This window comes from Lampetra fluviatilis, chromosome 5, assembly GCF_964198595.1.
Source record: "Lampetra fluviatilis chromosome 5, kcLamFluv1.1, whole genome shotgun sequence".
Lineage (NCBI taxonomy): Eukaryota > Metazoa > Chordata > Hyperoartia > Petromyzontiformes > Petromyzontidae > Lampetra > Lampetra fluviatilis.
Window position 1 is genome coordinate 6,336,605 of NC_136279.1, and position 25,175 is coordinate 6,361,779.

The 25,175-nt window shown below is 47.6% G+C and overlaps 1 protein-coding gene across 1 annotated transcript in view; it reads right to left on the minus strand.

Moving 5' to 3' along the window:
* The window catches only part of LOC144932199 (inactive rhomboid protein 1-like), a 77,211-nt gene that overhangs the window by 33,932 nt on the left and 18,104 nt on the right, over nucleotides 1–25,175 (minus strand). Inside the window, exon 2 of the mRNA XM_078856149.1 lies at nucleotides 6,093–6,216. Within this exon, the coding sequence (XP_078712275.1) occupies nucleotides 6,093–6,191 (99 nt within the window). The 5' untranslated portion in view covers nucleotides 6,192–6,216. The remainder of the gene's footprint in view (nucleotides 1–6,092; nucleotides 6,217–25,175) is intronic.

A 25,175-nucleotide genomic window follows, 5' to 3' on the forward strand; every position in this document is an offset into this window, starting at 1 on the left:
GGGGGTGTTTCATTTCCACATGCTGTAATTGAGCGAGACCTATGAGCTGTCCCCTGTAAGTGGGGATTTACTCGATGGCATCATCTGGAGTGGCGGTGGTTTTTTGTGTGGCGAGCACGTGGGATCGCAGGTGTGGCGGTGATCGAGGTGTCGGTGCTCTTCCGCTAAGCAGCAGCAGCAGCAAAACGTCGTACTCAAATTGTCAATGTTGTGGGTTTACTCTCCAACACACTGGTTAGTGCTGAAGTAGTAAACTTATTAGCGCGTTTTGTTTACGTGGCAAACCTTACTAATTGGCTGTGTCGGGTGGTGGTGGGTTAACGACACCTTTTTTTTTTTACGGATCATCAATGTAAAAGTTGACGAAGAAAATGTAATAAAATCTGACGAGTTAAAAACTTTCATACTATGCGATTCGTCATGGTACACATACAGTGACAGTGGTATCTGGCTCAATTGAGGATGGGAGTTAATTTCCTGTGGACAGCCCTGAGCCAGAGGCGGAAATTCGCCATTCACATGGCGGGCACTGTTGACACGTGCAGCAGTAGGGTTAGCGAAATGCTCGCTCGCTTGAAATTGCAAAATGAAACAATACCATTAAGTCTCGTCTATCCAGATAGCACATCGTATTTGTTTTTCATATTTCCAGTGAGTTTGCACGGCGTTATGTATTATTATTATTTATCCCAATTACTTTATTATATTATAGGCTTATTCACTTACTCTAAGTGAATAATTTGGCGATACTGCGTTGGCAGTGGTGCGCGATTCATCAACAACACTGTGGCTTTAAAAGGAACAGTGAATCATCGGCAACGTTGAGGGCAATGTTCCTTTTTCATGGCACGCTAAGAGACCAGGCCTCTTTGGCCTCTCGAAACAAACTTTTTGATTTTATTTGAAAGGCAGTGCTATCAACGGAAGTGTCGATATATCTATTTATTTATTGAAATATGAAATTAACTTGCATTGCATATGTGTTGCTCTTGCATTTGTACCTCTGGCATCTATTACAAAAGTGGCTTTTTTCTCTCTCTTTGTCTATAAACTCTCTCACCTGCTTCTTAATTCAGCTCGATGACTGATTTTCACCGCTTTATGTACGTGCGGGGAGACAAGTTTCATCTTGAGTGCGATGCTAAATTGCATCCGCGGATGGTGTCACCCAAAACACATCGCTGAGTAAGCCGAAGGGAAACCACAACTATTGTCGCGTAACAAAAACCAACAACGCCTCCGTCAATAACACCGTGGCCTTAAAGGGAAACAGTATACGGGAGGCGGCGTTTCGGGCAACGGTTCTTTTTCACAGGTGACAGACGGGCCAGAGAGAGAGAGGTCTGGTCCTCTCTTATGTGCTCTGAATAATGAGTTATGCCTTTAAGGACACGCTGGCTATTAAACAAAGTAGCTAGCCACGGTGGATGAGAGTGAGAGTAGATGGGTGATGGAGAAAAAATGAACCCGTAAAAACCAAGTTTTTCACTATAAATCCTTTATATGCGTGGTGGCTAAAGTCCTCTCGTCCTCTGGCTTGAGATGGCTGCCACCTATGGGTCAGATGATTGCCTGCCACCATTAAGCAATTGGTAATTAAATATAAAAAAAATTCCCTAAAAAGTGTAAAAATTTGGAAAAAAAATTTCACGAAAATTAATTGTCACGCACAACGAGTCTGTGTGCAAAATGTCAGCTCGATTGGATCACGGGAAGTGGTTAAAAAACGACCGAAAGATTTGCACGGTCGTAAGCGCGCAAGCAAGCAAGCAAGCGAACTTAATATAAAGGATTTAAAAAGAGTGAGCATGTGTGCGGGTCAGCGGATGGGCGGGTGAATAGACGAGAGAGAGAGAGAGAGTTGACGAGTGAGAGAATGAACAAACGGACGAAAACGAGTCGGTGGGTGGGTGAGTGAGTGAGCGTGTGTGTTAGCGATTAAATGAACGCGTGGGTAGGTTATTAAGGTCAGCAGAGTCGCACCCCCCAGTCGTGCTATCAGTTATAAAGGTCACCTCGTGACACGGTGAGGATCACGCATCAGCGGGCTGAGCACAGGAAGTTCCGCTGCACAGAGGAAGGAAGAGGAGCACATTAACCAGGGATGCGACGGAGGAGAAACAAAAGGGGCAGGGAGTTGTCAGCTGGAAGAATTAAGAGAGAGGGGAAAAGGATAAACAGGAAAACGACCGCCGAAAAACAAATCGAAAATAAACTCGGGAGGAAGTTTCTGGCTTCTGCAAAGGTTAGATAGCGAGCGGGTGTTGCGCTGCCTGTGATCCTGGGAAACGTGAGAGTCACAACTATTTCGGGGACGATATTCCCTCTTAGCAAACGGTATCACGACTGTTGCTTTTCGTTTGCATTAATGCCCAGCAAATGCCACAGCAAAAACACAAAACGCTTTGATCATAGAAAGATTGGAGATAAAAGAGGTAACATGAATCGTTTTTTGAAACCAAAAAACTCATTAGTGCCAGTGGTATAAATGATGATACAAATGCAATTGTGCTGTAGCGCGGAGATCTCTCAAGAAGTAAAGGTTTGTTTAATAATTTCCAGCCCAGTATCAATCTACCACTGGACGAGGGCCTCCCCATGCCGTTGCGGTAATGAGAGCTGTTTGCCGTGATTTGTGCCAATTATGTGTGCGCAACCTCTACGTCCTGTTTCTCACAGAGGCTGCACTGGAGCACAATGCGATGTGCTGTCTAACTTTGTGCGGCGACGGTGCTGAGACCATGGTGAGGTCTCAGTCCACCAGGATCACCGATTCGTCCCATCCACGCGGCGTTCATCTACCGCGCTGTGGATCTCAACAACGCACTCACCCACCCACTCACTCACCCACTCACTCGCTTACTCACTCACCCACTCACTCGCTTACTCACTCACTCACTCACCCACTCACTCACTTACTCACCCACTCACTCACTAACCCACTCATTCACTTACTCACCCAATTACTCACCCACTCACTCACTGACTCACCCACTCACTCACTCACCCACTCACTCACTCACTCTCTCACTCACTCACCCACTCACTCACTCACGCACTCATTCACCCACTCACTCACCCACTCACTCGCTTACTCACTCACCCACTCATTCGCTTACTCACTCACTCACCCACTCACTCACTTACTCACCCACTCACTCACTAACCCACTCATTCACTTACTCACCCAATTACTCACCCACTCACTCACTCATCCACTCACTCACTCACTCACCCACTCACTCACTCACTCACCCAATCACTCACTCTCTCACTCACTCACTCACTCACGCACTCACTCACCCACTCACTCAACCACTAACTCACTCACCCACTCACCCACTCACTCACTCACTCACTCACTCACCCACTCACTCACTCACCCACTCACCCACTCACCCACTCACTCAATCATTCACCCACACTCACCCACTCCCCCACTCACTCACTAACCCACTCGCTCGCTTACTCACCCACTCACTCACCCACTCACCCACTCACTCAATCATTCACCCACACTCACCCACTCCCACTCACTCACTCACTCACTCAATCACTCACCCACTCACTCAATCACTCATCCACTCACTCACCCACCCACTCACCCACACTCACCCATTCACTCACTCACCCACACTCACCCATTCACTCACTCACCCACTCACCCACACTCACCCATTCACTCACCCACTCACTCACACTCACCCATTCACTCACTCACCCACTCACCCACACTCACTCACACTCACCCATTCACTCACTCACCCACTCACCACACTCACCCATTCAGTCACTCACCCACCCACCACACTCACCCATTCACTGACCCATTCACTCACTCACCACACTCAGCCATTCATCACCAATTCACCCACCCATTCACTCCTGCCACCATATATTTACGTTACCCAAATTCACTTAACCTTGCTCAATTCAGCAAAAAGTTAAATAATCGAACACACTTTCAATGTTGCTGTTTGTGTCTGGCTGCTTGGCAGTTTGGGCCTTTGGGCCAGTGTTCAGCAACTGCGATTAAACTATCAACTATTTTTTATTTTACCAGGTAAGGCCCACTCAGCCTATATAGCTCTTAAAAACAAAGACATAGGACAAATGAGAGTGAGTCTCATTTAATGGACAGTATAGTGTTTGACCAGAAACAGTGTTTTCCAACAAAACGTTTTCTGTTAAAGGCAATTGACTAAATTGTCTTGACAAGTCCCGTGGCTTAACTGGATGACTTTTGTCCGTTAACATCTCGCAAAATGTGTTTAACAGGTCTAGCTGCCCGACTCTGCTGATGAGATCTAGAAGGTCAAACCCAGTGCCAAGGTTTGCCTATTTTAAACAAATACTGCCGTTAAACATTGATGCAGAAAGTCCACACGCTCACTCACTCACTCAAATTTTATTTTAATGTTTTACCTTTGTCTGTTTGTATATTCATTTGTGAGATATGGTTAAACGACCCCCAAGACCGATACAGTGTGGGGAGGCCTTCAGCCCGCAGTCGGTTGACAGAGAGCTGTAAACAAAACTAGATTTAATCCTCCATCAGAGCACATAATGAGTTTCTCTACAAATTGCAACAACAAAAAAACCCATTTGCCCTGTATTATATGGGAGAACAAGCAAGTTAAGCAACTCTTCACGTTGCACCCTTCCGATTCTAAGAGATATTCACAAGCCCACCGTACCCAAATTCACCGCGAGAATCCAAGCAGATTTGAGCCTGGCAAGTGCTTTGACGGGTAACCACCAAATCGTGCTTGCCCCCCCACCCACCACGTTCGCCAACCTGCATGGGGAAGTTTGGTTAAATTACCCTCAGGGTCCGCATGTCACGGTGGGGGGGCGGGCGAGGAGGATCTCATCCAGCAGTGGATTGACAAGCGAGATGACGGGTTGTACATGTGCGTTTCTGCCAAGGCGCGTCGTCACGTGGTGCTGTCTTATTATCAGGGATATGATGATGATGATGCAAATGCTTCGGAGGCAAGGGCAGCAGGAAATGAGGACGTCTAAAAAAAGGAAACGCTGCTGAGCGGATGTTTTCTGGCTCTCGGACAACCCTGCTAAGTATAACGGGAGGAAGCCACCGAGCGCTTTGTAAAAATAAAACGAAGAACGCCAGGGGACTGATTCACGTTGCTTGAGAAAATGGCCGAAGCACGTCACCGTCGCCATGGCGATTTTCTGCGCTACTACTACGACCGAGTAGACGTTCACGGTTGTGCTGTCTCGTTCTCCGGTGTGTTTTCGGGGTTGTGTCGCGCGTCGGTCGGCATGTTGGCCGACGTTTCGCTCCGCGCGCTGGGCGGGAGCTTCTTCAGTAACTGAATTGAGCAGTCAAGGTGTGTGTGTGTGTGTGCTGGCCTAACTCCCGGAATGCCTAACGAGACACATGGCCGGTGGCCGAGTATAGCCCCGCTCCAAAGACAACCGCTGCTGACTTCCTACAGAGCGGTACTCGTTTCACCGACCCTGTGAGGAACGATGACAAACAATGATGACCTACGATGTGAAACGGTGACCTTCCGGCTCAAGAGTTGGGCGCTCGCTGACACGATCGGCGCCGCACGGCTGGTTAACGACCTGCAACGAATGCTGTGAGCAGTCGACTCGCTTGGCCGATACGGCTGGCAGGCACGACCCTTTTGTCGCCTCGGTAACTTCCCGCCCGTGTGTCCCTTCTTGCCCCCCAAACCCACCACCCCCTCGCCCCACCTGCCGCACGCGTGGCGGCGGTGTTGCCAACTCCTCCAGTGCCAAACCAAGCCGAAGCCGAAGCCGATTCATTGGCTTTCTTAAAGCGATCAAAAATGTCACCGCCGGTCAATGCATCGAAGAGTCCACATTTTGATCCTTAATGTGTACACACACTCACACACACACCAGGGATCGTTCCAAAATCCGCACAATTGTATCTGCGGTGAGAGTCGCTATATTAGTCACTAATAATTTTGCTGCTACGGAGAAACCCCCCCCCCCAAAAATCGTCGCTCGAGGCTGCGACAAAAATCGCCAGTTTTGGCGGCGGCACCGGCACCGGCCCCGCATCCCTCCGGCCCCGCATCGCCGCGGCCGCTTACCGGGAGCACGGGAGAGTCCTGTGTTGGCGGCGGGATGTTGAGCAAGAGCCCAGGAGGCTTCTTCCTCTGCAGTCCGCTCATCTGCTGAGGGATCTCCATTGCCAGCTCCGATGGTGGTTCGCGCCTGGCCGGGAGTGAACAACAGCGCGAGAGCAACACGTTCGCATTAGGGGTTTGCGCGCGATGGGACCACACACACGTATGCGCATCTCAGAATCAGAATGTTTCATCAACACTGGAGAAATCCGATGAGCTATGAAGCTCTTTTTCACAAATGTCCAGCAGGGCCCGGTCAGAAAGTTACGACAACAACGAACAATACAGAAACACGATAGGAGTGCAAAGTATATAAAGGAAAGCAAATCATATTCTTCGGTTCTTTCGGTAAAGTCACGTAGATAGAAAAAATCTAAGTAAATGAAATAAAAACTACGACGTTTCTATCACAACACAAGCGATAGTTTTTATTTAATTTACTTGATTTTTTTTCTATCTACGTGACTTTACCGAAAGATCCAAAGAATATGAATTCCTGCAGTTACGAAAGTTTTAAGTCAAAATGTAAGCAAATCACTTTACAAAATATGCAAATAAAACTAAATTAGTTTTTAATCTTACCAGGAAAAGCCCAATGAGGTATTCACTTATTTTTCAGAAGCGACCTGGCCACAAATGACAGCTCAACAAAGTGGCTTATCATGTGTGGACATCTGAACCTTATGGCGGGACCCCGGGGTCCCATAAGCCCCCGGCTCTCGCATGAACTGCGTTGCGACGTCATTTTATATCTGTTGAAGACGAACGACACGGCAATCTATTCCTCTCGACGAGCTCTACACGATGCGCTAATCAAAGTTTCAAAATGTTGTTTCTTCTGCGCATTCGTCCTCGTTGCTGCGCTTGGACGACACGACAACAGAATGATCCGCGCCAGGCGGGTCGCGGCGTTTATGTGCGCGTTGGGACGGAGTCGCCGAAAAGAAATTCACTAATTACGATTTTGACTTCCGTTTATTCGGGACCCCGGGGTCCCGCCATCAGGTTACATTTCATAGCAGCAAAATAATCCAAATAAGCTGGCAATAAACAAAGGCAAAGATCCCCATGTGTAGCCGACATTGACTGATGGGGAAGGTTGGCACAGCGCCGAGCGAGGTGGTGGCGTGGCCAACCCCACGCACAGCCGAGTTTGTTTCCCCAGTGCTGATGATTACACTCCAGACAAGGTAATCATTTGAGGCTAATTCGACCTAGGGGGGAGGCCCAAGGCAGATTCATTTTTCAAGATCAACACTTGCTACCGATGTTAGCCGTGGCCAGGATTCGAACTCAGGTTGACGGCTTTGAGGCACAGTGCACTCAGAACGGCGCCACTCCTCAACCCGCAAGCAAGGTAGAGGCATTGAAAATGATCACAACTCATTCGACGCATGTATTTTAGACACGCACTATTTTAATTGACGATCCAATGAATCATTACACCAATGATTTCACAGCACGATAACAACCTTTGGAACTGCATGTCATTTTGTCACCGTGATTTGTAAGATTTTGACCTTCTTAACATGTTTTTATTATTATTATACAGACGTGCGCTGTAATGGGTTGTTGGTTCGTCATTCTTCGTGGGGCCGTGACATCTGGGTTCTTCCACGCACACCATTGTCTCAAACACAAACTCGACGCGAAAACGAAGAAACTTTCTGTTGACCTTTGGGACTTTAGGACAGGAAACTTGTGCCTCAAAAATAAAATCTGTCGACTGATGACTTTAACACACGACTGGCAAACCTGTGCATGCCATCCTTGGCCAATAATCCTGTAAAACATTTCACGAGCTGCTTCACAGAAAACCTGGATACTCAGCTGGGGAAATGTTGCTATCAACGCAGAACATAGCTCTCCACCGATGTGTTTTTGGATTGTACCGTAAGCAGAGCAGCTGCTAATGATGATACCTCTGCCGCTAATGATGATGATGTCGCCGATGATGATGATATTTAATTTCAAAAAAAGCTGCCGAACAACATCATGCAGTAGAATCCAAAAAACACATCGGAGAGAGCTAGACAGCACAACGGCGAAAAACACCGGCAAGTAGTAAGACAGAGTGTTAACAAAACCATGGGTGTCGCCGTTACACTGGAACGCTGCTATGGAAAAAAATTATAATTCCACATCCAGCGAGGAAAACAGAACGGTTGCCATCGTTAGGAGCCATGCAACGTGAGCCGCTCCGATTTAAAGAGGGGAAAATACGGCAAATTTTATTTTCGTGGGATCTTGACCATCTGGGCTCTGGCGGCAAAAAGGATGGGCAGCGCTCGGGAAAATTTTGCTCCAATTAGGCGAAAGAGCGACGCGATCTGGGTTTTCGTGCAACCTCAGCTAGAACACTCTCCAGATGTCCCAGCGGCGGAAACGGGGCCACGCTTTGCACTCCAGGCACTTCCAAAACTACCACATGAATGATTTTTCTCGGGCTGACATGATATATATTGTGATTTTTGTTTTTAACAAAAAAATATGGGGGGGGGGGAGGTGGGGGGCAGAGCTTTTGAGAAATGTTTTGTTTGATAATGTAGGAAAGTCAAAAAGTCCACGTGTCTCTCTCTCTCTGCCCGACACAAGCATGGGCAAAGTGCGTATATACATTTTTTCGTGGAGCTGAGCCAGTGGTGAAAAATTCCTTACGGCTATGGCGGGGGCCTGCCCCTCCATGGAATAACAAACAAGTGACTTCAAATGAAGTGTATATACCCACTGGAACTTGAACTTGTGACCTTCTATTGCTAGTCAAGCTATCTAACCACAGTGCCAATCAACACGATTCAATATCACACGGTACAGCGCTGGTGCAGTGGTTAAAACACTGCACTATAAGAGTTTCATTTCCATTTAAAGCTTTCGTGACTGCAGGGATTCATCTTCTTGGTTCTTTCGGTAAAGTCACGTAGAAGGAAAATAATAAAATAATAATAAAACATAATAAAATACAATTCTCACGACGTTTCGGCCACAACGCAAGCAGCCGTCCTCAGGTGAAGAACAGGTATGTCGGAAAGACAGCGTCTGAATGAAACGTCATGAGAATTGTATTTTATTATGTTTTATCTTTATTATTTTATTATTTCCCTTCTACGTGACTTTACCAAAAGAACCAAGAAGAGGCGTTTCATTTCCGTTCAAAGCTAACATCAGTCACAATTTATATCTGAACTTTTTCTGGGCCCTCTCTTTACTAATCCGCATGACCAGCATGGTGAAGTATGGTTAAACAACGGCCTTCAGCCAGCAGTGGATTAACAAGGGTTTTATTTTTTATTGTTAATCATTTAGGTAAAAATCAAGATTCCTCAACACGCTCCACCTCATCGCTCAACGAGTAGGTTACTGACCTGTCCGCCAGGAGTTTGAAACGTTTTCTTCGTATGTATAAGGGCTTTCTACAGGCCCTCTGGTTTCAACCCACGTGAAAAAAAAATTCGCCAAACAAATTCAGAGCAGGAGCCTCCTGAAAAAAGACCCCCTGACACTGCGTGAGGGCCATCCAGGATAAATAATGGACATTATTATTGTAAGTGGACACATTTTGGACTCGATGCAAGACCTGGCTAGCCACAATAGTGCATACTTTTCACTCCCCGTTTGCTTTATATTTCTTAACATGTGCGCCCTTTGTGTGTTTGTTGTACATGCATACAACAAATACAGTGAATGCCATACACGTGGTCTTCACTGCAGTCATTTTACAAGACAGTTATGTACTGGATGTAGAAAATATACAATAAAAAAATGTGCAAAAAAGTTAAGTCTCAAAACCAGTCCAAAGTTTGAGTCAACTCCAGTAATTATATCCAAGCACTGATAAGCTTGAAACAAATATGAAGATGCAGCTATTCAGGACTCTAGTTGAGCACAATTAGATTCAATAATCGATGAAAATTTTCCCATTATGGAATCTCGAATGTCTGCAGCAGTCAGGTGACCTGAACACGCACAACATTTACCAATAAAAAAATATCACAACCGAGTCACCCATGCACGATTGAATGAAATGGATCGCGCGTGTAACGAACCCGATTTTAATCGGTCATTCAATTCGTCGATACGCACCTGACGTGCAGCGCAATACAAGTACTGTACTGTACACGTATCGCACAAAGGTGCACACTTTAAAAAAAGATAACTTTGCAATCCCTTCGTCCGAGTCCGACGTTCGCAACAAGACTGAACATCGCGCTCATTGGGAAATGTTGTGCGACCTGTAACAGGGCACCCATTCATCGCTCGCGCCCATTTTTCTTCTCCGGGGGGACATCTTAAGTGGGCCATTGCCCCTCCGTAGGCTGTCACCCACCCCCTCCCTCCATCCTGGGAAATCACGCCGGTCCTCCTTTCTGGAGTAGGGGGCAACCTCTCTCACAATGGCCGTGCCAATTCACCAACGTCTCATCCCAGCGACGGCATTTGTTTCGGCGGTGCGCCTCAATTAACGGTTGCTTCTAAAGGCAGCCACCGGCAAACGTTTCCAAAAAATGTGGAACTCCACACGAAACGCGAACAACAATAAAAAAGCAACCCTCGCACACATGTAATGTATGTATGTTGAACTTCTTTCGCACCGGCACGTAGCCAACCGTGCTCATTGGAGGTGCAGGGGGAAGGACAACAAAACTAAACGCTAAAAGCAGTTCTAAAGAAATTGGTTTTCCACGTAGATTTTAAAGTGCATAGCTCCAGTGGCTTCCTAATATCCGAGCGTTCCAGACGGCCGCAGAAGCACACCTAAACACCGAGTGAGGTAGTGACCGTCTTTGTTCGATGGCTATCCAAAAGCCGCTGCTGTGAGGATGACCGGAGTTCGCGTGATGGTTTTGCGCTCTTTGACCAGATCAGCGAGGTGCCGTGCACAACACGCAGATCGCAGAATGGGACATCGGGTCTCCGTCGACATTCCCTCCATTCCCCACTGGCGATTCGTCCACGGCGCGTTTGATGTCACGTGGGTGAGAAATTGCATGACAGAATCATCAGGATCTTTATTTAGATTGGAGGAACCCGATGAGATATGCAGCTCTTTTTCACAGGTGTCCAGTACGGGCGGGTCAGCAAGCTACAACAACAAACAGTACAAAAACGAAACGAGTGCAACAATAGAGAAGCAACGCAGCATGGTTGCCTTCGTTAAAAGCTGTGCACCGTGAGTCGCTGCGATTTTAAAGAGAGGAAAATACGGCAAATTTATTTTCGTGGGAACCTCACCGTCTGGGCTCTGGTGATGTTGGTCATTAAAAGGGGGGTTAATCGGCGATTTTCGCTGCATTGGCATTTCAACGGATTGATAACGGCTACGCGTGGAGGTTGCGAGGAAATTCGTGGAAGGAGAGAGGCTGAGACGCCTGCAAGTTCTCAGCCGGACGTCAATCGGGAGGACGAGGAACCTGCGTGGAGTCGGATACTCGGCGTGCAGCGCGCAGGAGAGGGGGAGAGTTGTGGAGACAGGCATCGGAGGTCAGCGACGGAGGGGAAGGACCGAGAGCCACATGCGATCCCAACACGTGGCTTTGGGTTTTCCTCTCGGCCATGACGACATTTTGACCCGGCAATGAAGTTTTGAACAATGTGATGACATTTGAGAGTGGACGTTGCTGCTTCTCAACAAAATAATGGCAGCCACTAACCATTGGTGAAGAAAGTCCGAAGAGGTGCAATGTTTATACTGTTACCGTGTACAGGTTAGTGATTACAGTAGTTGTCTTTACCATTCGAATGTGGAATTTCCATCGCCAACGGAGATGTGCCCTACCCAAGTACTTCGTCTAAGGCTAAAGTAACCCAACAGCGATAATTCCGGATAAGACGCAAGCGTGAGTAATGAAATGAACACTGCCATTTATTCTAGATTTGAAGCTTTCGTGACTGCAAGGAATCATATTCTTAGGTTTTTTCGGTAAAGTCACGTAGGTCAAACATCAAAATTAATGAAAATAAAATAAGATAAAACAAAAATCACGACGTTTCGGAGGCAACACAAGTCTTGTGTTTTACCTACGTGACTTTACCGAAAAAACCTAAGAATATGAACACTGCCACTTTCATCAACGCCCACGCGACACGAGAGAAACGACACCGACAATGAATGTCTTCACGAAGCTTCTTGATCAAACGACGCAACCAAGAAAGAGGAACGAATCGCACGTAATTATAAGGAATTATTTTGAAAAAGCGGAGAGACATGTGTTTCTGTTGGTTATGTGTTTTCGGCCAGCAAGGCCACCCTTGCGATCCTTTGTATATTCACGCCAACTCGAGCACAGTCAAGACTGTTGTTGCCGCCGGAGGGCTCGCCAAAACCATACACTCGCAGGCCCACACGCACAGCCACTCTTCACACCCACACCAATACACACACACACTGCGCATGTTGCGTGTCCACGCGCGAACATACACACACACACATTGCATACAACTACCCATCCACGGACACACGGACGCATGTGCATAGACAAAGACATAGGCACGGACACACAGCTTGCACACACATCTACACAGACACGAGCACACATACGCGACTCACATGCGTGCACGCGCACTTACACACACACCCAGCCACGCGCGTGAACACAACCGTATGCACAGAGACAAAAAGACGAAGGCGCGTAGACACGGAGACACAACACACGCACAAATCCAGCCGCACACGCAGACATACACGCGAGCGGACACGTGCACGCATGCACACCAGGTGCACCGCTTGCACGCGCAGACACTTGCACGCGCAGACACTTGCACGCGCGCCATCGCACGTGTGCTCGCACTAACACACACACACACATCGCAAAGTGTTTAGGAGGACGCAAATTAACACCATTTGCTCGACTGTGAATTGTAAAATTGTAAAGCAATTACTCATTGTTCTACAGGTCACACACACAAAAAACACGCAAAGATCCCCTGTAGCAGACTGTTGGGGCAAGTGCTGTTAGCGAGCACCTATAAAGGCCGGCACGGCACACAAGGGGGTGGGTGGCCAACACCACGCCCGGCCGCCTTTGTCTCCCTGTGACGATGTTTACACATCGCACCAGGTACTCATTTGAGGCTGAGTCGACCTAGGGGAGGCCCAGGACCGGTTCAGAAAATCGTCACTGGGTGTTTGCCGCGAGCGGGAATCGAACCCGGGTCGCCAGGTTCGTAGCACAGCGTGCTAACCGCTACACCACCGCTCCCCACAAGTGCCACACACACAGCCACACACACACACGTCTGTCAGTCGCCACAATTAGATTCGTAATCACCGGAGTAGTGACGCTGTTGAATTCACTTCTCAAGGTCACATTTCATATAAAAATGTGTAAAACTAGAAGGAAAACGCATTTTAAATCCGAAACAAACGCTCTGTCTGGGGTTTTTGTTGTCGTTGTTATTAGATAAATGTAAGTGGCAGATTCGAAAAAATGTTGACATGACAGAACTGATGCGTTAGACGTATAAAACGCTTCATTTTTTAAATGTGGCTTCTGAGCAGAAAAAAAGTGTTCAGTTTTATCATTACTAAGGGGCGATTGTCTGTAGGGCCCTAATACAAGACATGATACAAACTGTGAAACTTACAATGCAAAACGAATAAAAGAGGTTAGCCTTAACAAATTGTATTCAAAATATCCGTTTCTCTAATTTCTATAAGAAGAAAAAAATAAATCCATCCACCTTGTTCACGTAAAAAAGATTAATCTTGGGAACCTTTGAAAAAAATAATGTTCCGAAATCCCCCAAAAATGTACAAGTGCCGTTTTAAAAATCTCGCTGTAGTGTGGGCAATTGCTGCCCGGCCGTAACTCAGCCGTACAATGAACCAAACGCCCGTGTTTCATTCGCAGTGTGGACATTAGCTGGCAAGATCCAAATAGGACACAAGTGTGAAAAGATTTGCGAGATCAACAGCTCAACTGCAGTTAAACCAAAAAGGGACAAATGGGCTTCAGCTCAGTGAGTGAACAAATTAAAAAGGGGCAGTGGAGGGGGGTTGGTGGGGTGGCGCGTTTAGAATGTTGTACCAAATGAGGCAAACCTAAAACGACGGTGCAGCTGGCATTTGCGCGAGAAAACATCAGTGGCAGCAGCAAGGGCGTCCCCTTGCCATGACCTTCTATTTCCTCCATTCGGTTCCCAAAGTTGTCTCGAAAAGCATCCACTGACAGATTTAGCGCAAACCTGGGGAGGGCTGGAGCCCGCAAAAAAAAAAGCGCAGATTTCCGCCATTTCACGAAGACCACACTGCGAACGGACCGCGATGTCTTCGAACCGCTTCGGGGCTAAAGCGTAGACGGTTTCCGCACGCAAATTTTTGTTGTTAGCAAACCCCCTTAGGAGGCATCTGACACGCGAATATACGCCGATGAGCGCGTTTTACTACATTTCAGCGGTGTGCGACGCCGGGTAGAGTGAAGGCTCGCCGTAGGAATGTCCGTCTCTGATAACTCGGTGGGGAGTAGAAAAAGAAAAATGTGATATCTTGCTCGTACAGAATGGAAGCACTTTGTATTTTGACCTTATCGTTTCCGGAAGGGACTGCATGGGATCCCCGGGTATGGCCCTGCGATACGGCATCAAGGAGGCCCATTGTTTCCGTTCGAGGGATTTCTGGCGAATGATGTCACCGGTTGCCTCTGGTGGCCGCTGATGGACGGGCATGCTGTGAATCCGGCCACGGTAGGTGACCGTCGAGGCATTTTAACTTTGTGCAAGGGAACCGGATCTTGATTTCAATCCCAATGCTTTATTTTTCGCGTATTTAAGTGGTGGGCGATTATCTTCGGCTACAGCCTCGCGAAATGAATTAAGCCGCGGTCTGCAGACACACATACGTGGACTTAAGTGCATGTGGATGATCTGAATCGTTCCAAGAATGTATTGAGGCTTGGCTCTGCATTTATGACTGCGAGTTAGTAAAAGAATGCATATCGCAACGCATACAAAAATAAAATGCCCCCATTAAAGTAAATGAAAATAAAGAATTTTTCAAAGCTTTTTGTGAAATACCATAACCATCAGCCCCTAACCCACCAGGCGACACACACACCAACACACATATATGCAATTACAAAAAAAACAAAGATTGCTTTTATGGTTGTTAGCGAGCACATTTGAATTCTGGCAAAGCACACAATTAGATGGTGTCGCCAGCATCTAGTTCAGCCACCTTTGACTTCCTAATGCTGATGTTTATACATAAAGCCGGGTACTGTACTCATTTAACACTGAGTCAACCTAGGAGAGGCCTAGGACCAGTGCAGATAACTCTCAGCACTGATTCTAGCAGTCGCCAGGAATTGAACTCAGATCATATGGTTCGTAGCAGAGTGCGCTAATCGCTATTCCACCAGACGTGCAAAGACAAAGACACAAACAGAAGACAAGGATTTCCGTTTTGTCAATTTGAAAAATGTTAGGTGGTTAGTGAAAAATCTACTAAAGTAGACTTGGCAAATAAAGAATTGGTAAAGCCAGCCTGCCCACCCACTGTTGATGTTCATGATCACACACTGACAGCAATTGCATACATGAGAATAAGTTAGCCCAGAAGAGGCCAGGCGTGGTTCAGGTACAAATTTAGCATCGTGGGCAGCCTTGCAAACGAGACACCACATCGCAAGGGATTTTACAATCTGCTGCCATGTAATCACTGAACAAATGTACACACCAATTGCCACTCTCCCTATGTTGTGCGCCCAAAGAATGAACAACCTCTTCCCATGCGCACAACCGCGCAACAAAAGCTGCTACTCCACAAACCGATGCAATTTTGCGCGACGTTGAAACGCTAATGTGGCTCAGTGGTGGGGGGAATTGCTAAACCAATCCGTGTGAACGTGTATCGCTCCACAGCTAATTCCCAACACCTGTTGCTGGAGCGCTTCACACAGATGGCTGCTGCAATGTGCACCTGCGAGATGAGCCTCGACCGAATTGCTGTCCTACGCTGTTTGATTTTCGCGTGACGCCGAGTATCGTTCGGCACGGTGTCCGACGTTTCACACCCACGTGCTCAGAGAAGAGGTTCCCGGCAGGTAGAGTGGAACGTCTTCGGTATCGCGGACACATTTGTTTTTATTTCAGTTAAAGGCCACACAAATCAATTCGCATTCAGTGAGCATCGCAATTGGTGCAGGTTAGTGCGACCGTTAGCAACCATTTCGATGTAAAGCTTTCGTGACTGCAGGGATTCATCTTCTTGGTTCTTTCGGTAAAGTCACGTAGAAGGGAAATAATAAAATAATAAAAATAAAACATAAAAAAATACAATTCTCACGACGTTTCGGCCACAACGCAAGCAGCCGTCCTCAGGTGAAGAACAGGTCTGTCGGGAAGACAGCGTCATTCAGACGCTGTCATTCAGACGCTGTCATTCCAACAGACTTGTTCTTCACCTGAGGACGGCTGCTTGCGTTGTGGCCGAAACGTCGTGAGAATTATTTTATTATGTTTTATTTTTATTATTTTATTATTTCCCTTCTACGTGACTTTACCGAAAGAACCAAGAAGACGTTAGCAACCACTTCGAGTCGCCGCTTCAAACATGCGTCTTGCCACGAAACAAACCCCTGACACGTGAATGTTCACGTAGGTGCTACGCAGCACGCAGCTGCTACGCAGCACGCAGCTGCCAACGGGGCTCATCTGTGCCGCTCAAAATCCACAGCTTCCAGATAAACAAGCACGTTGTCGCCGACAAATCGCCGCAGTCGTTTTGTGGCGGCTGAAAATGTGACCGCTTCGACTCGTTTCGCGGCTCAGCGTTTCATAAAGCTCCTACGAATCGCCTCCGTCGCTCTCCGGCACCCCGCAGCGCTCCGATCACGGACGCACGGCGGGCGGACCACCGAATCGTTGTGGAGCGGTGGCTCTACCCGCACCCCGCCTGGCGGCAAAGAGGGCCCCTTCGGTGGAGGCAGACGAACAATTTCATCGAGACACATAATGGCCTGGGTTTTGTGTGCGGCATTGTCACAGTCTTTTTTTCTACCCACCGCGGTCTTCTTGCCGCCGTCGGTTTGTTGTCCGGAGATAAAGCAAGCACGCACATGTTCCGCATTTGTCATGCATTCTCGCAGTAAGCCGCAGATCTCTAGTGTGTGCCTTTGTGATGGCGTAGGGGGCATGAACGTCCTTTTAAACTGGATTAGGACAGCGGCAAAGAGCTTGACTGAGTACTTTTGACAACTGCGCTCTGTTAAAGCGTTTAAGTTTATTTTCACATACGTGCAACGACCAAGGCGTGTTTAGAACACAAGTTGCGCTAATGAGAAGGTGAGTACAAAATGAGCGCACCAAGTCACGATGAGAGCGGTGGTCTTGTGGAGAGACTGACCTCTGACATGGGAATTTATACCACCACGGACTCTGGGCCAATGGCGGAGCCAGGATTTTCAGGTAGGGAGGGCAACCCCTCCAGCAATGAAAAATGCTAGGAGTTGTAGTAAGTGAGGACTTGTCCCTTGTTTTTTATTCGACGCGTGTGCGGCGATGGCGCAGTCATCGATCGAGGGTTGAATTCGAACCGTGTTGTGTGATCGGCATCGCGCTCGCTGAAGGTGAATGCCTTCAACAAAGTCATGTATTGTATATGCAACTGCGCACAGTTTTGAGTCACTTATAACCGCTTTTCTGTTACTTATTGCCAATTATGGACTCAGACTATTGTCCTATCATCTCATAGAGTCCCTGGCACGTAATAATATGCTACACAGTGGCAGTGGGGGTCGAAAAATGCCGATTTATTACTAATAAACCCCAATGATCCGATGAAATGAGGGATTTCGATCGAATCATTGGGGGGGCACGTGCCACCCCCCCACTAGCTCCGCCAGTGCTCTGGGCCACCAACAAAGCTGTACACCGCCAAACACTCTTTAAGTGCGGAGGCTGATACTCTTAGTTCTTTCGGTAAAGTCACGTAGGTAAAAAATGAAATTAAAATTAATAAAAAAATAGGGGAAAAATAAAAATAAATAAAACAATAAAATTACGACTTTCGGAGGCAACACAAGCTTCCGTCTTCAGGTGAAACAGATATTTTGCTGTGACAGTTTCACCTGAAGATGGAAGCTTGTGTTGCCTCCGAAACGACGTGATTTTATAGTTTTTTTTTTATTAATTTTAATTTCATTTTTTACCTACGTGACTTTACCGAAAGAACTAAGAGTATGAATCCTTGCAGTCACGAAAGCTTCAAATCTAGAATGTGGAGGCTGACTTTGAATGCCTAAGTAGACTTGAAAAATGAGGATCCTTATACATTTTTCAATATGTGGCATGGGTTATTGTAAGCGTGACGCGAGCTAGAAACCTGATCCCACCACAAAAGTTAATCCTGCCTCCGAAAGAACACACACGCACAAAAAAAAAGTTGGCTTGATCATACTATTATTGAAAAAAAAATATCGTGAATGAATAGCCTATCTGTTCGATTCCCACAGAAACCAGATGAAGTAGCTAAATGTTGACGAACATAAACAAACCCCACCCCCCCATAAACTACATAACATAAGGGCAGATAAGGTTTCCTACTTTGTACATTTCACAGCGAAGGATCAGATAGTGATCGGTGTAGTTCTGGGAAAGTGTGCTCATGCAGTACAAACATTAACGCCATATATAAAAAAAATGGTACCAACAAGAACGAGATAAGCAGAGCTTGTGGAGTCAAACTTATTTCCCCCAACACGGCACTCGGAGACCATGCATCAAGTTCACTCTCACAAAAGGCCGCGTGACAGGCCTCAAGTTTGCAAAAAGTTCCAGGATGCTCACTCTTGAAAAGGAGCGACGCTGTCTTCTCGACAGACCTGTTTCTTCACCTGAGGACGGCTGCTTGCGTTGTGGCCGAAACGTCGTGAGAATTATTTTAGTATGTTTTATTTTTATTATTTTATTATTTCCCTTCTACGTGACTTTACCGAAAGAACCAAGAAGAGGAGCCACGCCGTTTTGCTATCCCTTCACAGCGAAACAACTTTAACAACCACGCGGTTTTAATTGTTCAGAAACGAGAGTCGGAGCAATGGAGGGGGAGTCACAGGTTTTTGTTGTTGTTGATGAGTTATTAGGGTTTGCGCAATCTGCTTTGCATCATATTAGGTGATGAGAGAGGTTGGTCTTTCAGCAGTGGCGATGGGCGGGGTGGGGGACGTGGGGATAGGGAGAGGCTCTCCATGACACCCCTGGGTTCCACTGCTGCTGCTGCCCTGCAGCGAGGCGCGAACCGAAGGGATGAGTGAAGTTGGTGTTTTTTCACGCTTTGATTTAACTCACTCTGTCTGTTGTTGTTGTATCCTCAAATCGTGTAACTCAATTTTAACCCACTTCTCAATGTGGTATCGACTGCAAACTTGGTATATTTATGTCATACTGATGACAATACCATATTCTATCATAATTTTTTTTAACTATCTTTTTACACGCTTTCTATGAACTCACTCTGTCTGTTGTTGTTGTTGTCGTATCCTCAAATTTTGTAACTCAATTTTAACCCACTTCCCAATGTGGTATCGACTGCAAATTTGGTATACTTATGTCATACTATATTCTATCGGAAAAAAATTGAAAAAAGTATTTTTAAACATTATTTTTATATGTTATGTTTCGGCTTGGGTCTAATTGTCCACGATCAGCTGACGTTGACTGTAAATCACCACGGCCCCCTTACGTTATGGCAAGCTTTGCGGCCACTTTCTAGAGTCGTGGAGTTCTGCCACTACGAGTAGGGCACATTTCATTAAAGCGTATTTTTTAAAAGTATTTTTAAAAATATATATTACTTATTACAACAAATGATCGGCGAGTTTGGCGAGAGGAACCAGTGCGCCAGGCGAACGTGGCACTGCAATCTCTCTGCTCGATTAGCCGCACGTCAAACCTCGTTACGCAGGCCACTTGCTATAAGCGGCGGTGGGGAGGAATTCGGTTTGCTCAGCTAAAGTGTCTCCATGATCTACAAACCATTTGGCGGCGCTTCAAACCAGTGGTGACTTGCTAGATTGATTAGATTATATCTAGCTATATATATTTGACACCATATGTGGTACCAACTGTATTTATTGTTCATCGCATACAGGGCCCGTATTAAGGCATTGGGGGCTTTAGGGGCTGCAAGCCCAGGGGCCTCCGCCGGCTGGAGGGCCTCCAGAGATTAAGTGAAAAGTTATTTCGTTTGTGAATGCTGAATTGTATTTGTTGTAAAAAAGACTTTTTTTTACTTTGTTTTCCTTTTTAAAATATTACTGGGGGCCTCGCGATACCTATAGCCCAGGGCCCTACACAATCTTAATCCGGCCCTGATCACATGTGGCTGGCTGCCGCCATACGAATGTCAAATATCAACTTATTGCAGTGGCTCAACAGCCATGAGCACCGTCCGTTGCTGGTTTACAGCAGCGAGACATCTTTTGACTTTGACAAATGCCCCGGATGGAGAACCAACTTTTTTTTTGGCCCAAATTACGGCACAATACATACTTCAAGGTCAGGGTCAGTGCATGTGTTTTCTATCATGTACTCCGACACTGAAAGTGCACCTTGGCTCAATGTGCAATCTTGATTTAAAGGCCGCCCGCACTGACCCCGCCGTCTCAGGTTGAGGGGGGTCAGCGTTGTAAGCCCGGTGCTGCGGTGTCTGCGTTTATGACGGCCCCTGATGTTTCCTCCCCCCCTCCCTCTCTGATCTCTCTCCAGGGAAAATGACAGGAAAGCAGATACACACCTAACAGTGATCCATCTCTCCGTTGTTTTTCTGGAGCTGTGGGGCCCATGGGCTAAAACGAATGACCCTCTCACTCGCTCGCTCCCCTAGCGTTGGAAGAGAGACGGACGATGCCAGTCCCATCGAGGCCTTCCATTCCTCCGCACGGTGCTTAATTCACAACCCGAGGGCAAGCCGGCTGGGCTGGTCAAGTAGTCTTAATAACGGTGTGCGATTTCACACGGGGGGGGGGAGTGGGGGGGGCATCAGAAAGCGATGTATCTGAATCGATGCTGAAAACCAAAATCCGTTGCCTTGAGGTGGGTTGTGGAAATCCAGCGAGTTTGCAAGCGGCTTGCACGCCGTTAATCGATGACGGGAAGGAATGGCCGGCGCAGTGGTTCGCTTGCTGAACTATTATTCCGTCGAACCCTGAGGTCGATCCGCCGCGGCAATGGCCAGCATGAGCGGAGAGTCATATCCGAACCCGGTCTGTGTTGACCCTTCCTTCGCTAAGCCACACTGGCCAACACGATGAAGTACGGTCAAACAACCCCTACGACTGACTTGCCAAGGGGTGGCCTTTCATGAACCAGTGGATTGACAGAGAAGCTGTAAATTATTTTAGTTTTAATTGACGTCGGACCGCGGTAGCACGGGTGTGAATGTGTCCCGAGGCATCTATTGCTTGAGACTATTTGACACGTTTTTTTTTTGTTTAGCGACATCAGATTGTTGACCTTATAAACGACCCACAAAGTTATATTTGATAAAACACGGTTGGCACAGTTACCGACGTGACTGCGAAGCTTATTTTTTTCTCTCTCCAAGATCTGTCATAACCGTGGAAGCGAAATCATAACAATAATAATAAAATGGGCATAGCGATACCAATAACACGAGTCACTGTAATATACGCGTCGAGATTTAGCGGCTCAGTTTAGCTTTCACACAGATGTGCGCTTGTCACATGAACCCGAGCCGACTGGCACCCTCTCAAAAAATGTTGGCCGGTGCCTCCAAATACGAGGCGGTCTGTCTACCGGCTGGTCGTTGCTGCGTATCGAGACGCACATGTGCATCACAACTGTCTTTCGCTTTAGAAGCGTGCACGCATGCATACGTACGTGTGTGCGTGCGTGCGTGCATACACGCACGTGTAGGCATGGTTACACGAGGAACATTGGTAAACAGGCATGCGACGTGTTGCATTTTCTTTCGATGCGCGGCGGCGCTGACGTTGATGATGGAGGCGAGGTGTTTTTGGTTTGTGTCATAAAGACGGGTTCAATCGACCGGTAAAAATGTTGCAGTGTTTAAATAACATCATCGTCGTCGTCATCAGCTATGATCAATCCACTGCTAGATGGAGGCCTACCCAAGCCGTCGCCGCCCTGTGATGCAAACAGAGACCCACCTAACACGTGCACGCGCACACATTCACCGCTCCACCTCCATGCCGGGCGTTCGATCAGACACGTTCCGTCGGCTGCCACTCCATCATTATTCTTGACCATCGGTCATCATCCACTCTCGCTATGTGTCCTGCCCAAAGCCCACACGAAAGAAATTAACTTAAAAGTGTACCTTCGACATAAAACGAGTAAAGAGCGCTTGTGCAATGTTAGGACGGCCATTCCCCTGCCATAAGAATGTTGAATTTCCACTCCTCGGCTCGGGGCTTGACATTGATGACGAAACAAAAAAACAACCCCTCCGTGAACTGCACGGCTCAGCGCTTGTTTGAGCACACGGCTTCCGACCATAACTTGACTGACTGGGCCCACAGATGTGTGACTCGGTCTCACAATTTCCACGGGGAGCAAGGTGAGGTCATGCGCTGCCCACGCGGGTGAACCGAGGCCAGAGTTGCCGAGCCGTGGCAGGGAGGAGAACGTGAGGCTCTGAGTCCCAGCCCTCCCCTCCCCTCTCTCTCTCTCTTACACCCACCCACCTCTTCGCTCGGTGGCGATGGTTTACAGGTGGCACGCTTAACTGGCGGAGGAGCTCGACTGCAGATGGGCAGGAGGAGGAAACGTTGATGCGGCGCAGCGATTGACTCAAGCGAGGCGACTGTAAGCGCACGCCTGGCCCGTGAATGTTACCGGACAGTCGTGGATCGAGGCGTGCACAACAAGAACAAAGACAAAGACCCCCCAATGCCGTGTGGCCTGAGTAGACCGAAGTAGCGAGTGCTGTTAGCGAGTAGCGCCTATGAAGTCCGGCACGGCACACGAGGGCGTGGGGCGGTCAGCACCATGCCCGGCGGAGTTTGTCTTCCTAGTGGCGACGTTGACACACCGCACCAGGTACTCGTTTGAGGCTGAGTCGACCTAGGGGAGGCCCAAGACCGGTTCATATGTTGGCCGTGAGCGGCAATCGAACCCGGGTCGCCAGGATCGTAGTGCAGCGCGCTAACCGCTAACATTACCGCTCCCCAAATGCATGCATGCACAATACAAAGACATACACACACCTACCTCCTCACATCCCACTGTCACACCGGTGGCTTGTTTTAAGGCTGAGTCTACTTTTAGAGAGCCCAGGACCGGTTCAGACATCGCTCGCCAATGATGTTCGCCATTCCTGGGAATTGGCCGGGTTCGTGACCGCTCACCACACGCGCACACACACAGAGTAAGCACACACGCACAGTAAGCACACACACAGAGTAAGCACACACGCACAGTAAGCACACACACAGAGTAAGCACACACACAGAGTAAGCACACACGCACAGTAAGCACACACACAGAGTAAGCACACACACAGAGTAAGCACACACACAGAGTAAGCACACACACAGAGTAAGCACACACGCACAGTAAGCACACACACAGAGTAAGCACACACACAGAGTAAGCACACACACAGAGTAAGCACACAATCAGAGTAAGCACACACACACACAGTAAGCACACACACAGAGTAAGCACACACACACAGTAAGCACACACACAGAGTAAGCACACAATCAGAGTAAGCACACACACACACAGTAAGCACACACACAGAGTAAGCACACACACACAGTAAGCACACACACAGAGTAAGCACACACACACAGTAAGCACACACACAGAGTAAGCACACACACACACAGTAAGCACACACACAGAGTAAGCACACACGCAGAGTAAGCACACACGCACAGTAAGCACACACACAGAGTAAGCACACACACAGAGTAAGCACACACGCACAGTAAGCACACACACAGAGTAAGCACACACACAGAGTAAGCACACACGCACAGTAAGCACACACACAGAGTAAGCACACACACAGAGTAAGCACACACACAGAGTAAGCACACACACAGAGTAAGCACACACACAGAGTAAGCACACACACAGAGTAAGCACACACACAGAGTAAGCGCACACGCAGAGTAAGCACACACACAGAGTAAGCACACACAGAGTAAGCACACACACAGAGTAAGCACACACACAGAGTAAGCACACACAGAGTAAGCACACACGCAGAGTAAGCACACACACAGAGTAAGCACAGACACAGAGTAAGCACACACAGAGTAAGCACACACGCAGAGTAAGCGCACACACAGAGTAAGCACACACACAGAGTAAGCACACACACAGAGTAAGCACACACACAGAGTAAGCACACACACACAGAGTAAGCACACACACAGAGTAAGCACACACACAGAGTAAGCACACACACAGAGTAAGCACACACACAGAGTAAGCACACACACACAGAGTAAGCACACACACAGAGTAAGCACACACACAGAGTAAGCACACACACAGAGTAAGCACACACACAGAGTAAGCACAGACACAGAGTAAGCACACACAGAGTAAGCACACACGCAGAGTAAGCGCACACACAGAGTAAGCACACACACAGAGTAAGCACACACACAGAGTAAGCACACACACAGAGTAAGCACACACACACAGAGTAAGCACACACACAGAGTAAGCACACACACAGAGTAAGCACACACACAGAGTAAGCACACACACAGAGTAAGCACACACACAGAGTAAGCACACACACACAGAGTAAGCACACACACAGAGTAAGCACACACACAGAGTAAGCACACACACAGAGTAAGCACACACACAGAGTAAGCACACACACAGAGTAAGCACACACACAGAGTAAGCACACACACAGAGTAAGCACACACACAGAGTAAGCACACACGCAGAGTAAGCACACACACAGAGTAAGCACAGACACAGAGTAAGCACACACAGAGTAAGCACACACACACAGAGTAAGCACACACACAGAGTAAGCACACACACAGAGTAAGCACACACACAGAGTAAGCACACACACAGAGTAAGCACACACAC